The following is a 17,283-nucleotide window of genomic DNA, read 5'->3' as shown; positions in this document are numbered from 1 at the left end:
TGCGGCTAATGAAGGTTGGAGGAATTTTAATTAGAGTGCTCTTCTATCTCCAGGCCACAGTGATTGATAAGAGCCTTCAATGGAAGTGCACTGCCTCTAAACCATTTGAAATGAATCACCCCAAAAAAGGTTCCGCTTATAAGAACAGCATCAAAGCTGAAAGTCACGCTTTTTGATATGTGCAAGATAAACTGGAGAAAGATTTTGGTGCTTACAGGTTCCTAACAAAAGAGTGAGGTGAGCTCAGTTGGGGACAGCGGCAGCCTGAGTTTATAAACTGATCACGCGAACATTAACTCTGACTTCTGACAGATATGCACACAGGCAGACAGTGTCTCACCTTGCGCAGCGGCTTGAGCTTGGTCTCCATGATGAACTCGTATTTGCAGAGCTCACAGCAGCGAGTGTCGGAGCTCTTGATCCACTGCTGTAGACAGGACTGGTGGACGAAGCGCAGGCTGCCCGTGCAGTGGCACGGCGTGATCAAGGGACTCTCCTCATCGCCTTCACAGTGACAAATCCTGCGGGAGCCCAAAGAAATACAGTCAACATCAAGCCAGGGGCAGGTCAGCTTTAACAGAAGGGAGACAGGGGGAGAGGGAGGGGAGATCAAAAAGAGACAAGTTGGCAGAGAAAAGCCGACACATTTTTCGACTGGAGAAATTTGAATTTTTGGAAGATATCTGAGCAAACCTGGAGCATTCTCTAGTAAGTCGTACGGGAAAAAGACAATTAGAAAAAGCTAACACACATATGCTACAGATATGGAAATGGTTGCAAGGTGGGAAGATGCTGTAATTTCACAAACATAAAAAGCATATTAAAAGCGGAATCAATAAATAGTCTTCTGTGTTCTTGCTACGTCACATCATAAAACTGGACACCGCAAATCTAATCTCCGATATAACCTGCAGTTGTGGCAGCGGCAATCTCTTTTTCAGTGCTGGAAGAACTAATACAAGTCGCCTGTGATGATCATCAGGGAGTGCAGACGATGTCATCAACAGTAATGTTGTGGCATCAAATCATCAGCTTCTCAGACCATAGGTCATATAACGTGAAATACCCCTCGATCAAAACCACTCATCAAGTAAACATGTTCATATGAATTAGCAATTGGAGGATGTCATTAACTATATGATAGTGGATTTTCTTATTCATACATATTAAACTACTACTATCGAAACTGAACTAATTCAGTTGTTGATTTTTTAAAAATTTTTTTTACATAGTATTGAATACTTTTAAATCATTAAGCTATTAACACAAAACATATTTAAATATATTTGAACAAAACATTTGAGTGGTTTCAAATGTTTCTTACTATTAATATAACAATCTTTTATCCATAATTTTTAGTTAACTGTTAAGATTCTTAGTTCAATAAGAACTCTAACTAATTAAAACTCGTAACAAAATATACATGTACCCCCAACAACTGCTGAAGCACCCCTGGAGTACAAGTACCCCAACTCGGGAGTCACTGCAAAACACCATCATAAACTTTGCCCTAGAAATAATATAATACCAAAATAAGATGTCTCATTCGTTGCAATTGCATTTGATTTAACAGGTGAATGTGATATTGCGTGATATTATGTGTCGTGTACGATACAGCTGGGACATTTTATTCGGGTGTCAGCTACCTGTGAGGACTGCTGGACAGGCATTTCACTCAGTGAGAGGAACCAATCGGATTTTTAATATCAGACTGAAGCAGACCCCCCTCTCTTCTCCAAGCAATGGCTGCATATCGGCCCACTGTCTGACAGGTCGGAGGACAGCGGCTATTAGTCACCCACACAAAGCAGGACTATATTTGTCTGAGTTTACCTGTTGGGTCTGAGTGAGAGTGTGTGTCTGTGCAGCCACTGCTGAGACAGATTGTACGAGAATCCAGACTACGATCACACCTACACCAGAATGTGAGTCAGAGTCTGCCAAAGTAATGAGTTTCAGTGGTGAGGGACGAGATGAGGGGTTGGAAACAAGTTATTGAAGCAACCTATCACCTCAAAGTAAATATCACAGACCAGGCCACCGTCCTGAGTATATGAGCAACAAGCGCCAAAACCGCCTGCTGCTTGTTTCGCCACAACACGACTTTAATTAAAGGGAAATCTGCTGCAGTGAAGAAAAATGTGCACATCATCTCCCCGCAGAGGCTTCACGGGTGACTAAAGGACGGCAGAGGTCACAAGTCGTCATTTCCACCTCAATTTTTTACCGTCAGTGTAGTTTAAAGTAGCAACGACTTCTACTCCCGTTTTCCCCAGAGTGAGATGCAGAGAGCAGTGGCACATCCCTCGGGGGAAGAATAAACAAGTGACCAAAAGCATGAAAAGAAGGTGGAGAAGGGAGCAGAGGTTTCAAATGGGATTGTCCTTATCCTAGGTTCAGGTCAGAAAGTGAGCGAGCGAGATAACGTCTATTTCCAGACTTCACTGATCTGGCCAAGGCGTAACAAGATTAAAAGACAAAGTGAACGGAGGAGGATAAAAATAGGCCACTTCTACGTGTTTCTCAAACAGGCGAGGAGGAGGGAGTGGAATGACAATTTAGGGATTAAAGGATAGACGAGGCACAATTAACATCTCAAGGAGAGTCTCCCCGGTTGGTTATGGCGGAGTTGCTTTGTTTGTGTTTGTTTGCATGGATCGCAAGATGAACTGCAGATTTCCCTCCCCCACTTACTTTACAAAAATAACAACATTTTATATAAAAATTAAAAAAAATAAAAATCAGCCTAAGGACACCAACTCTCTCCGTGCTCACATCAACAAATGGTGCCTGCTGCAATGGACAGATTCAACAAATGATTCTAATGTTAATGCAGGTTGACTTTTAAGGGTAGGATGGGACAACCACAGAAAAATCCCTCCACCTCCACAAGAAGCCACGTTGGGAATAAAATGATCAGTAAACACTATGAGTGGAGGAGACAGTTCTGTCTGAACATCATGTATATAAATGCCCACATTACTTCAAAATACACTTTAAAGACAGAAATCTTGCAAACAGAAAATGTTGCTGTTGTCAATCAACATAAACATCCACTCATTAAACAGATTGACGCAAATTCCCCGCTTAACAACTGTATCTGTGTCAGCGCTGTCAGGAATGGGAGGCAAGTTAAAATTCAATTTGCATCACTTGATCAGCCAAAACACTCAGAGGCGCCGTCAAGAGTACATCAGCATTAAAATGTGAGGAGCAAAACAGAGTCAGGAAAAATTCCGGCACCACAAGCTGAGAGGGGAAACGAGCTCGGCAGCATCACGAGGCGTTCGCTGTCGCCCCGTTATCGCTCTGGCGGTTTCCTTGTACTTTTCTCGAGTCGCATCTCTGCACTCTCACTGTGTGTCACTTTAAATACCCCTTCAGACATTCCTTGTTCTGCCCTCATCCTGAAATGTTTATATATTCATTCTCAAACTAATTCTTTTAGAACCAATCAATTTTTTGGGGGGAGGGGGTTCCTGTTAAACAGGTTTTCATTGGGGTGGTACGGGGCAGAGTGTGACTGAGGCGTTTTGTTCACCTCCTGTTCTCATCCTGTTTTCAGTCCGAACAGTTTTAGCTCCGCACTCTGCCAGAGACACGCTGATCAGAGAGAAACACAATTGAATTAGCGGCAGCAGCACCAGGAGCCGTCCACCTTTTTCCTATTTCCCCCCTCTCTCTGTCTGCTTGTCTTAAGCGGTTACTCGTCTCTCTTTGTGTGGCCACGCTTGCCCTGAAAGTTTAGAAGAATATTACATTTCCTGGGAGGATCTTCTCTTTTGGAGGAAGGCAAAGAAATGACATAAAACCCAGATGGTTGCATAAAATATAAAAGTAACTATCCTGCATATTGACGTTAGAGCCTAAATGGTACCCTGTGGCGGTTTTCAACACTATATACGTATACAAGTATACGCATGAGAACGGCAAACAATTAAAGCAAGAACAGGAGAAGGGGAAAAGGCAGTCAAAGCAAAATTCTCACTGCAATAACTGCAATTTCCCTCAGAGAAGAGAGGTTGAAATGGCTTTCTGTTGATCAACTGCTGCTGGCAGTCATGTGTCAAGCAACATAAAGCACCAGTAAACCCGTATCTGTAAACGGCAGGTGAGAAGATAACTACAAGTCAATGTAAATAAGGTTTTAAAGAAATAATCACAGAAATTAGCCCTTGGAAACACTTTATGAGACAGGACCTGCTTTGAGAATGTTTGCTTTCTATGAGAAACAGTGAGTGCAAACATAACTTTGTTTGTACCTCTGTATTTTCCTCAAAGGTCACACTTCTGATGAAAATGGACCGAGACGCGTCTTATCGGACTTGTAGTCCTTCCATTCTGACGCGTTGTCAATAGAAGCGCGGGGTAATAATCAACATGCTGTTCTTCTGCGAACACACATGCACTTTCACGGGTGAGGTCAACTCCTGCACTCGGCTCACGTTTGCAGCCACCTGAGAGAAAAGGCCGGCACGATGTTTGTGTGTGTGTGTGTGTGTGTGTGTGTGTGTGTGTCTGTGTGTGCGTGTGCGTGTGCGTGAGAACACGCGCATTTAGTCAGAGACTAGGCAAGCTATTTGAGGCCAATAATCTCCCCCCTGATCTCTGGCACTCACCATGCCAATTCTAAGCTCATGTTTCTCAAATCAGCCCACAGCTGACGTATACAAGATGCATAATCTTATCGTCGGAACGGGGAGTGCCTGCACAGACCACAGCTGAGAGGACAACAAAGTCCGACCGATGTAATTGACATTCTCTGGTGTTTTAGACTTTACTCTCATGAATCCAGTAAACTGCTGCCAAGCAGAGTTATTGACAACCAACAGGCGGCTCAATTTGATCTGTGCGGGGTCTCAAAATTCCTTTTCTTGGTGACTTATTGCTAGCAAGCATCATACTCAGCCATGACCTGGTCTATAATCAAATACTACTCACAATATGTCCCCCGCTAACACAGCCCGGCTCTGATTGTACACGGACGATCAAGTGAAAACTGCCGCTGACGCTCTGTTGACCCAATCAGACAGACTGCATCAGTTCAATTCCAATTTCCCCAGGTCTGCCTCTGTTCCGCGATTTCTCGGACAGAAACGCACTCGGTTTCTCGACACTGTTAAATTTTCTACCGCAACCTCTGCTCCTCGATATTTTCCATAACAGTGCATTTGCCCCACATTCCCGCCTTTACTGCAAAAGTTTAAAGCCTTTGGGTAAAAATCAATCACAAATTTCAGCAGCATGTGTTAGACACTTTAATTCCTCATTGATCTAGTACCAAGAAAAATATTATTTAATAAACCCAGCAGTGCTGCACAGTAAAAAAAAACAAAAAAAACATGGTGAAATGAAATGGTATGAAATGAAATGAAGCCAGATTTCTGCTCTAGACACACAGGGGGGCTGGGGAGGGGGTTTATGGCGGTTGCAGTGTGTAAACATCTACGTGTCGGGGTCTTCTGATCAACAGGTCCACTCCGAGCAGGGGTTCTGGGGACAAGTACAGCTGATGTGTAAGACATTTGCTGGGTATTTAAACTACAGGGTGATACGCTCTCCTCTACTCCAAAGGGCTCTGGGGGTTCACTGCCATGTCAACAGTACGGGAGTGGTCTGGGCTCTACCACGTCACAGTAAGGGCGGGTGTGGATCACACCATCCAGACAGTCACCCACCTGCAGCAGTCCTCAGATAGCGAATAGGGTGACAGTGGCCCAGATTTCTCTGACAAAGGGGACGGGCAGCAGTCCAAGTCACTGTCCTCATCCATATAGCACAGGGGGGCGTGAAGAGCGCCTGGGACAGCCTTCGTGACTGGATCTGGGGTTGCCAGCTGACCCGTTCCCTTCGGAGCAGGACGGGACCAGGCCTCCTCAAACACGCCGTCATCTCCCAGTACATCCTCGGGGGGAAACCCTGACTCGCTTACTTCCAGCAGGGCGCTAGAGGACTTGGTGATGTGGAGTTGAGAGGCATAGCTGCCCAGCTCAGAGCACTGCAGGCTGGCTGAGGTGGAGGAGCGAGAAAAGGGGAGGATGCGACGGAGGAAGTGGGCGCTCGGGCAGTGATGAGGGTGGAGGTGGGCGTTGAAAAGAGGAGGTGCGGCGACGGTGGAGTCAGATGAAAAACAATCAGCCGGAGGGATGCCCAGCGTGTATTTGTAGTTGTTGGTGAAGGAGGGGACGAGGTGGGGGCGGGGGCCTGTTGAGAGGGTCGGATTTGGTTGCGGGGGTGCGGGTGCTGCAGACAGCTTTCCGTCGAGTGTGTGCGCCTTTCGATCCGAGCTGGGCGGCTGAGCAGGCTTCATCTCCAGCTCTCCCTCGGAGCAGGTGCGATCTATGAAGTGCAGGCCGCGACAGAGGCTGTCCACGCGCTGGCCCACGTCGTTCAGCGACACGGAGAACCTGAGCGAGCTGTTGGGTCGGAGGTTGACTGAGGAGGGCCGCAGCAGAGAGAGCCAGTCTCGTTGTTTCGTGTGTTTGGAGGCTGGTAGAGCGTCTGCACAGAGGGTGGTCACTGAAGTAACCCCTGAACCGTGACAGGTTTTACCAGTAGAACTCAACAGAACCACTGCGGTCTGCTTCTGACAGTCCTGATCCGGACTGCTGGTGTGAAAGTGTTTTTGCGTGTGTTGTTTATGAGAGGAACAAGTGATAGACGACAGCAGGGGTGGAAACGGGAAAGGGCAGAAAAGAGAAATGGAAAAGACATGTTTGAAATCAAAGGAATCTGGTGGAAAACAGAGGTTATGATCCATGTCACAATCAAATCCATTTCACAGCAGGCTACACACAACCCGCGCTTCTCCACAGTGACAGTGTGTATCCCAAGGGTAAAGGGTAAACCAGCGTTACCCACTGATAAGGTTCTTCACCAATAATGAGCTGATGAATAGATTGAAGCGTTTGTCCTCAGCTGCTCATAGCAAAGTGGTTTGTACCTGCAGATGTCCTGGCTGGAGGGAGAAACTGACGTCCTCGAGAAGCTGCATGGGGCGTTGACAGAAGTCGGGCTCCCCGCCTGAGGAACAAAACAAATGCATACAAAAAATTAGGATAAACAAAAAAACCAGGATCAAATCATATTGTTGCCGGGAAAGGTTGTTTGGGGTGAGAATTATCAGGCTGTCAAGCGCCTGAATCTGATCTTCATAGAAAGAGGAAAAACACTTCACACACTGATGCACAGGATGATAAAAAAAACCCACAATACTGGCAGTTAATCTATCTGATTAAAGTAGTGCCAGACAAAATCTGTCAGCGCATCTTGGAGCAGGGGAAACATCGGGCTGCCATGGAGAGAACGAGGCAGACAGAGGGACAGTGGTGACGAATGAGGCGCTGGGAAAAGCACAGCTGGAGGACGGGACGCTGTCGCCTCGCTCAGCCTCCCAGGAGACTTTTTTAAAACAGATGCACCTGCAGGAACGAGGCCATTATAATGAACAACACCTTCAGCGTTATCTATGGCAGCTTTATGTATTGTGAGGATAACATGAAATGGACTTGAATTGTAAAAGGATTACAAGGGTTTATTACCACTTGCGGGTCACATTAACAAAGCTTTGGCCATAATTTCTATTGGTTGTGAACACGTTTTACTCCCCGCGTTTGCAGCTGGGCTCTGGGAACACGACCACATCGTGACTACAAGGTCTGACGAGGCAAGAGAGGGGGAGATGATCAAGACAGGTTGTAAACAAGTCGAGAGTTTGGCTGGAACACGCATGAGATGTCAGTGATACAGCTGCAATGTCAGCAGAATGTGAGGACTGGCGCTCGCCTTATAGTCACGTCACTTACATACCGTGTATTTTGTAGTCTGGCTTGTTCGGATTGGCTCATTAACAAGTGAAATGAGAAAAAAACAGCACAGCTCATTTTAAATTAGCCAAATCAATTGTATTAGTGTTAATTTTGGATTTAATTGGATATAACTGCCAGCCATGGTGGATTTGCTCTTCTATTTTCCCAACAGTTGTTTCATTTGTGTAGTTGTTTTTAATGAGCAGGAGATATTTCCAAATTGGAATTACAAGTCGGAGGCTGACATGACGTAATCCCCCCCACACTCAGCCTGAACTGTATGATCGTCTGACTTTTTTTCTTTTTAGCAATGTTGCTCATTTCCAGATCTTAGCAGTTAGTGTGTACTCTGATCTCATAACCCCTGGGAATGATGGCCAAACCTACAACACTAGACTGAAGATAAACTTCATCTGGATCTAGATTCATTTACTATAAAGGCATGAAGCTGGTGTCATATGTTCTCACCTAACTAGCAGAGAGAAAGTGTATAAGCTGATGCCCTAAATGTCAAAAGATCCCTTCCACAAGCTACAGACAAGGGCAGGGAACATGAAGAATGGGATCAGACAGTGTTTGGGTTGCTAAAATAAAGACACAGGGGGGCTGGCAATTTCGATAAGTAACTAATTATCTATTGATTACATTTCTAACTATGGGGAAATTTACAGCTCATGGCCTGACAGCAGTCAATAGAAAATTCAATGTTCAGCGCCTGCTTTTCTGACTGCACATGAACAGCACAGCTTCTCTCTTTAACGGCCTTATTTTGTCCCGGACATGCCATCCCTCGCTTTTATATTGTTGTTATTTAATAGTTCACGATATGCTGCATTTTCACAAACGCGTTTCATTTACCTAAAATATGTTATATCATTTTCTTATTCTAAAAAAAATTCAAATTCAAGGAGGCTGTTGCAGGAGTCTGGACTATAAAATTAAAAAAACGAACAGACGGCTCTTAGAAGTGAGTGCACGAAAGAGATAAGTGATCACATCACAGTGATAAAACAATTATTTCGCAACTAGCACTACTGACGTGAATCCTGGCGCTTGAGCGCTACACTTACACAACAATAACCAAAAACAAGAAAACCGATGTCACACAACACATCACACACAGCTGAGCTATTTGAGGTGGGTCACGATTGCACTGATGACACTGGACAGTATCTTCAGTCTGTTTTATCATAGCTGTATGTAAATATGATGTTCCTGCGCCGCCTTTCCTCTGTTAATCATTCATGGTGCCATCTGATGGGAGTTGGCCAGCGGATGACTTACCTCTGGCTCTGGGCAGAGACAATAACCGGGTGATTATAACGTAGTCAGAACAGTAATGATTCACTTCCTGACTGCCCGTGTGACTCTTATATCAAACAGCTGCTCTTATAACTGGCCTCTCTCTTCTTTTGAAGAAGTAACGATTGCCTGTTTTTTGACAGAAAACCCGAATACTGCAAGATGTTTTCTTCCGCCGACTGGTGATAAATTGTGTTTTTCGCTGTGATAAAAAATGTCTCACACTTTATCATTATTAAAACAACTTATTTGACCTCTCTCCTTGCACGATCCCACCCTCCACACACAATCTTCATCCGTGCATTAATTATCCTCTTATCCACTATATTTCTTTAACCTGCTCTTATTTCCCTCTAACACCTCTTCTCTCAAATCCGCTATTACCTTGGCCTCCATTCATGTTTTACCTTTAGAGAAATGTGCTCTCTTTTTTTTTTAAGCCACTGGGGCCTTTCGAAGAATGACCTTCAACATCTAACAGGAACAATGAATCACTGGCTCCCAGGGAGACGCGTCTAACAAGACGGACACGTTGCTGAACAGACGTGTGTGAACGGGCCACATGTTGACAAGACACTAACAATCAAGCAACACAACAGCCAATGTTATACTGAACTGACTAAACAGTACAAAACAACCCCAAGATGTCTTGGTTATGTATCCTCATCAACATCACTTTCACAACACACTGATACTACAAAATATATATTTGATTGACAACACTCACTTTCTGGCTGTTTGCTTTCAACCATGTGGTCTTTATCAGTGGAGGGAATTTGCTCTAAGTTGTGGAGCTGTTGATATGAATGAAGTCGTCCATCCATGTGATACAGTTGACAATTGAAAAGGAACTAATGCTTGCGAGAGGCCCCCAGAGTTGGGGCTGTTTTGTCCTGAAACTAAGGCTTACAAAATCAAAAACGCTATTTAAAGGAACGGAGAAAACTATTTTTGAAACACCCCACAGCAGTTATCACGTCGTGCTGAGAATGTATATCTCCTGATTACTGCAGTTTCTATCGCATTACAATTCAGCTGCAAGCATTTCATCATGGCAAAAGCGTGGCCAAACATCATCAGCTGTGAGAGACTTGTCTTCAAGTCCAACAAGACATGGAGGGAGAAGGCTCCAGAGGATTGCTTCTTTGATTATAGATCGGCATAGTGAACAATCACAGAAGTATGAAGCTGGAGTTAATAGCTGTAAAGTTCAATGACTAAATGTCTTCTTCAAGAACCAAGCATGTGCAGAATATCCTCTGTCACTTTAGATGTTATTTTTCAGCAGCTCTGCTAAGAAAAAGTCAAACACTAAAATTTAAACTACATAATAGGTGAAACGGAATATCTTTGGTTTGGGGATGTTGGTCAGACTAAACGAGCAATTGTCACTCATCATCAGATTAACTATAGGAGGTATATTTCACCATTTTGTTTTTTACATTTTTTCTATTATTTGAAGAGAAATCTGCTCTTTAATCGATCATAAAAAAAGAATCATTACCTAGTATGACCCAACATTGTAGCAGTGATTGTGTGATCAGGCTGCTTTAGAGATAAAAGGAGCATTGATGTCCGTGTTAATATTATTTTTTGCTCACCCTCCTTTGGTGTAATTTTAAAACTTTGCAGGCAAATAAGCAAAAATAGCACGTTCCATCGAAAGCATTTCAGAATGAAACCATTCGAGTCTGGTTTTTTCCAAGGACCAGAGCCAGAAAATGAGCAATGCTGCCAGATTGAGCAATCCAATGGAGGAAGAAAACTAAAAGAAATGTGGTGCGTTCCAAGAAATTAACAATCAACTCCACTTTCTTCAGAGTGCCGGTTTGGCTCGGTGCCTGGTTTTAACATTAGTGGTCTGCCACGCTGAAACTACCAGTAGAAGGGGTCCTGTGGAGATCTGGAGGACGTACCCGGGGGCTGTGCTCTAAAAGCAGTGGGACCTAAAACTGCTGCAAAACTGCAGCAACCGGAATTTTAGAGCACCAGATGTTTGGCCCGACAATCAAAAGAAGCCCACGGAGTGATGGGTCACTGCTTTGTTTCTTTATGAGGGATGTAATACTTTAATTCCTCCCCAGACAGTGTAGGAGGCCTTGCACTGCTCCCTGGCACTGGGAAGCAGCTACAGCTAAGCCTCCTGACCTCAGTGAGTGGAAACTTGACTCCAGCCACATCAACGGGCAATCCTCAGCCCACAGTCTGCATTCAGATCAACCTTACACAACTGCTTTTGAATATTCTCTACCGGCTATTTTTCATTTAGAAAAAACAAGAAAAAATGCTGCATTGCCCTCACCTCCACCTCTCTTTCACAATTTCAATTTCACAATTTTTGTTCTAATTAGACTTTCTGCACAAATGAAGCAGACGAGTGATAAAGATTATTTTGCTTTGGATAAACACGTATATTGCTATTTTAAGACCCTAAACCTTATGCCCCAACAGCGACAAGCTCACTGATGGAGGCAATATCCTCTGTATGAAACAATTTACCCCGTGGCTAAATGCAGCAGCTTGTTTTCCTGTTATAATATAAATCTCATATGACTGGTGTGTGTCTCATGACAGGTATCCCAGTGGGAGTGGATACTTGGAAAGACCATGTTTTTCTGAGTCATGCTCGGGAAGGAGAAGGCTGTTGAATTAAAGAACACGCCAACAGCTCAGAGACTGTGGAGAAAGAAAGTAAAGGACCACAAGTATCCTCTCGGGTTATCAGAGTAAGACAAGAGCAGGTGCTTTGACAGAATGAAGTGACTAAGACCTACACACACACACACACACACACACACACACACACACACACACACACACACACACACACACACACACACACACACACACACACACACACACACACACACACACACACACACACACACACACACACACACACACACACACACACACACACACACACACACACACACACACACACACACACACACACACACCAGACTGTATTGCTGTGCCAAGCCGGAGACATTATGAAATATTCCTCTCAGGCTGATGCTGCGGTTATTTATGTAGAGAGATCATTTTTAAATAGGCCACTGGGTAGGAGAGCATTCATTTTTGACCTGATCTGACATGAGCTGATGGGATTCAGCTTGAAACTGTGCCATGTGGAGCAATGCCGACTTTGTTTTGGTGTCCTTCCTTTTCACTCTCATGTCAAAATGAATGAAAACAATCCGCCATTAAAAAAACCAGCACAGCACACAAGTAGATCATATCAGCTGCACATTTTATTGTGATCCATAAGGTTCCTTTCGTCTTTCGAAACTTTGCAACATAAAGGAACTTGACCTACATTGGATATCCTTTCGGCGAAAAGCCATACTTGATTTCACTGCTGAAAATATGAAAATGTTCCGTCTCATGCTGCCAATACTGCAGAGAGCAGGGAAACTTCTAAATGCGCTGCATATATGCATAACATCATCTCCCGTAGTCTCACAGATCCCAGTCTGATTAAAAATGCTTCCAAGGGAAGTGGTTTCAGGAAGATGGTGCATTCGTCCACCATAATCCATAAATCTTGGTGGTTTGTCTCCAGAGTTGTGAGGGGACGTCTTGCACCATTTCCTCCCTTATCTAGTCCAAACCGGCAAAGTGATTCAAACCTCTCTTTAACCACTGAGACTCCGAGGAGATTTGATTTTAAACCTGCCATTGAGAAGTATTCAGCTTTAGGAAGACGCAGACAGGCAGACTGTAGTTTGTTAATTAAGGCTGTCAAATTTAAGAGCCTTGTTCATACTTTATGTCTATCACTCCATTGCGCACCCATGTCAGAGGAACGGCGTTCGACGTAGGACATTCAATGACAATGAATCTGTATCCAAACCCCCCTTACTTAATCAATCCCCCCCTTGATTTATGTATAGAGATACATGGAACTTGAAATTCTTGGTTCACTAATAAACACAATAATAATAATTTGTTCAATCTGTATACAAATCAAAGATGAAAATTCATAGTTAAATCAGTTTAATGTGCTGTTTCATCATGTCTTTATGCTAAACCAAGTTAGCACAAAGTTGATGGGCCCTGATGGCAAAAGTACGGTCACCTTTAGACTTAAGCCTACACGTAGTAACAGCCATATGGTTCTCGTCTGAGGATCTAAGGCTGCAACCTGGCTCATATGGGGTCAACATTTGTGATATGGAGCTTGGGGCCAGATCAAGTCGAGCTTTAAAAGTGATCGGAAAAAATATTGAAATCAATTCTAAACCGAGCAGGGAGCCAGGAAACCAGGATTGGGGTTATATGATGACATCTATTAAAACCAGTAAGACGCCTAGCTGCTTCGTTCTGAACTACTGTAGTTGGAGGTGGGAGAGTGACTTCTCATTTAGGCCTCAGAGAATGGAGTTACAGTAATGGATTCTTGAGAAAATGAATGCATGAATAACTTTCTCAATGTGGGAGTGCGAGAGTATATGTTTAATTCTAGACGGCTAGATGGTTATTAATTGGAGGAAGCAGGATTGAAACATTTTTGATCTGTGGGTCAAAAGTCAGGTGTGAATCAAATAGAACTCCCAAGTTTTTAGCAAGGGGCTTTATATTGGAAGATAGTAGACCAAGGCTATTTTCGATGAGGGGGATGTTTGGGGGACTGAACAGTATGATTTCTGATTCTGAATTATGGAGTTGAAGAAAATGTTCATGTGCGATCCAACAGTTGATATTGCTGATGACAATTTTGTCTTATAGTTTCATAACAGATATCAGCCATAATACTTATCAGCTACCAAAGGTCATTGGTCTTGCGATGATGGCAACCACACTTGTCTAAGAGTGACTGCCAAATCTACAAAGTACAGAAATATCAAATATACTTTGATATACAAATAAATACAATATATTAAATGTCCATGAAACTTAAAACATCCCAAGCAGCTTTTGGACCCTACTGTACATGAGGGGTAATAATCTCTACAGTCTTGGTGTTGTCACTTTTTAAACAAACCACCATGTGAGTCCGACTGGTTTGTGGATCAAACATTGTTGTCGGAGCGTTTCATGGTGATGAAGTGACCCTGACATCTATTAGCACAAGTAAACGGTTAATCCTCTAAGAGGCTCAGGAGAACAAGGATTGAAACCCTGAAGCTAGATTTGATGCAGATTTGGCTGAGGGAGCAGAAGAAGGGAGAGAGATCAGAGGTTTGTGTGCGTATATGTGTGTTTTTGTGTGTGTTTCTGACAGCAAGCCACGCTGAACTGAGGAGCTTCGGTGTAAAGACACGTCTGTTCTCTGGAGGTCAATCGAAGAGGGTGTTCTGATTGGGACAATGTGACGTGAGAGAGTCTGGTTATCTGTAAGCTGCTTTCACTGCATTGCAAATTTCTATCTGTTTATCTTCATACAATCAGCGGAGATTCAGATTTTTTACATTTGTGCATGCTTTGCTCACCTTCGATATGTTGCTGGACCTGCTTGCAGAATGACCCAGAGGCTTTTCATTCTGTAAAAGAGGAAACACAAGAGAGAGCTCCAGTGAGTTAAAATATGGGCAGTGAGAGCTGGCATATGCCCTATAATTACTACCAGCATCACATTTTAATTGTAATGAAAGGTGCTGTACAGTTGACATATACAAATATTCCCATATGAACAACTGAAACAGAGCAGACAGAAAAAGAAAAAACTTTAACAAGACTAAGAGTCTACAGCCATGTGTAGATTTCACCACGTGGATCTTTCACGAGAGTCGGTAGGATTCATCCTCTGGGAACCGGGAATGTCTGTACAAAATTTTATGTAAATTCATCCTATTAGTTGAGGTATTTCAGTCTGGAACAAAGTAGTCAACTAACAAAACAACAGACCGACACTGCCATCCTTAGAGTCATGACACCAGCATGGCTGAGAATGAGAATGAAAGCAGCTATGAATAATAACGCAACAATTCTAATAATGTAGATACGGTAATACAAATGAAGAAATCTTATAGGCTATAGCAGGAATAGGAAGGACTGCTTCATGGTTTGTATTTGTGTCTAATGAGCACATCATATCTCAGGGAGCAGTGAGTCTGAGCTGTTTGGCATCTTAAAGTGGTGAATAAAGTTTCTGGTGCAAGCCGGAAGGAGGACAAGCTGATTATGTAACAAATCCGTTCAAACTCCAAATCAAATGGTGTCACAATATTTGTGTGATTACCCAGGGATCGAAACGGGCCAACACTTCCCGCACTCGTTTTGTTTTGAGGCTGGAAGGATCCTGCAGTGATCTCTGCTTGACTCAAACTGTCGCTGGCGTCTTGTGCTATATTCAGAGATGGTTTTAAAAGCCTTGTGCGGTTCCTTAATGGGTGCTCAATCATAATTACATAACGCTGAGTTCACACCAAATGGAAATCCATTCAGTGGGGAGAGCGATTTTAACTGTATATACACATTAAAGCATGAAACCGTTAGATTTAACTGTTAAGGAGCGCCTTTCGCTGTTGGGGCTTTGACCTCACACCCTGACCCTATCCCCTTATCCTACCTCCATTTTCTCTGCCTGGGGCTACTGGGATGGCCATTATAGCTTTATCAGGTAGTTGGTCAAAAAGCAAGTTTTGTACATCTTGAAGAAGAAAACTAAGAAAAGTTAAGGGATAGCCAAAGGAATTACAATTCACCTCAAGGGGAGCATCAGTATCTGTACAAAAATGTTGTGACAGTCCATCCAAAAGTTGTTAAGATATTTATCCTCGCAGGAATTGGAACTTAAGTCATGCATAAGAGGACACAGAAGAGAGACACATGAGGATTTAAACACACACACACACACACACACACACACACACACACACACACACACACACACACACACACACACACACACACACACACACACACACACACACACACACACACACACACACACACACACACACACACACACACACACACACACACACACACACACACAATCAGAACAACACAACCCATTTCACTTCAACACTTCCCTTGCGTCCTAGCTGTGACTAGTTGCCATGGTAATAGAGGACTACTGTATGTACCAAGTCTTAACATCACTTCCCATTGCTTCCTTCCATGTTCCTCCCTTTTTTCCTCCACTCAAACTTAACGCCGGAGGACATCAGAGCACAAGATACAGACGCAGACTGAATTGTGGTCGCAGTCCTGCTGAGACGATGACAGATTGAATGCGGTTTCTGAGATGTAATTTTCTAACGATAGGAAAATATTTTTACCTGCAGCAGTGTTTTAATGTGTACATCCAAACATACACAAATTTTTTACCTTGAATTCAAACTTCTGTCACAGCCTCCTGCTTTCATTGGGAAGAAAGGGCTATGAATTTGGGGTCTGTGCAATAAACATGTTTTTGCTTGTTATTTGTATGCATGTTTGATTACAAACCATGCATCTCTTATGTCTCACCGCTGATTCTCCCACAGCGGACTGGTCAGAGAGCAACGGCAAAAGTGTCCACTTTCCGCTGAGGTGAAGCGTTGACATTTTATCATAAGACAACAAATCTCTGACATTTCAGCTAATCTAAGTGTCAGGAAATTATGTATTAATTCAGCTGCAAGGCCATTTTCTCCAATCGCAAACTGTATTTATCTTATCTTTAATGATATGCACTTCCTGGCTGAGGCCATGAATTCAAATTCAGAAGCATAAAAACGTGGAAGAGTGAGACGGACATGCATCCAGCCACAGCTGTCGCCTGCACAGAGGCATAAAAAAAACTGAAGTTTGTATGTTGTCACCAGTACTTTTGCAGACTGCAAGGAGAGGCCAATCCCTGTCTCTTTAGTGGATTAATATGAATCAGATCACCGTGCCAGTACTTCCTCAATGTCTTCGATACAATGTCACAGAATGGTGAATGCAGCTCTCAGTGGGTGCAATTTGTGGCGAGCACGTCACTTGTTAAGTTGCCAAAGAGGATGAAAAGTCACTTTTCACAGGAGATGCCAGCCAGGGATAACAGGCTCAGCAAAAGAATAGAACAAATTGATGATCCTTGCCCCTAATCCTTCCTTCTTGGAAAATGAATAAAAAAAAAAACTAAAACGAGAGTGACAAGCAGATTTGCCCAGACTGAGGGTTTCTAAAATAACATGGTGGAAAATGGGCCGATGACTTTTATAGATACTGGTGATTAGAGCACAGAGGCTGAAGACAG

The 17,283-nt window shown here is 43.4% G+C and overlaps 1 protein-coding gene across 2 annotated transcripts in view; it reads right to left on the bottom strand.

The window, feature by feature from the left end:
* march8 (membrane-associated ring finger (C3HC4) 8) overlaps positions 1 to 17,283 on the bottom strand; it is a 68,854-nt gene that overhangs the window by 7,787 nt on the left and 43,784 nt on the right. Inside the window, exons 3-6 of one of the 2 annotated variants that reach the window (XM_035606868.2) lie at positions 14,546 to 14,596; positions 6,944 to 7,023; positions 5,679 to 6,605; positions 341 to 521 (exon numbers count right to left, since the gene is read on the bottom strand). In XM_035606868.2, the coding sequence (XP_035462761.1) occupies positions 341 to 521; positions 5,679 to 6,605; positions 6,944 to 7,023; positions 14,546 to 14,596 (1,239 nt within the window). The remainder of the gene's footprint in view (positions 1 to 340; positions 522 to 5,678; positions 6,606 to 6,943; positions 7,024 to 14,545; positions 14,597 to 17,283) is intronic. The other variant, XM_035606866.2, reaches the window with a different exon arrangement.

The sequence above is a fragment of the Scophthalmus maximus genome, chromosome 10 (genome assembly GCF_022379125.1).
Source record: "Scophthalmus maximus strain ysfricsl-2021 chromosome 10, ASM2237912v1, whole genome shotgun sequence".
Classification (NCBI taxonomy): Eukaryota; Metazoa; Chordata; class Actinopteri; order Pleuronectiformes; family Scophthalmidae; genus Scophthalmus; species Scophthalmus maximus.
The sequence above is the reverse complement of the archived record's forward strand: the minus strand, read 5'-3'. Positions and strand labels throughout refer to the sequence as shown.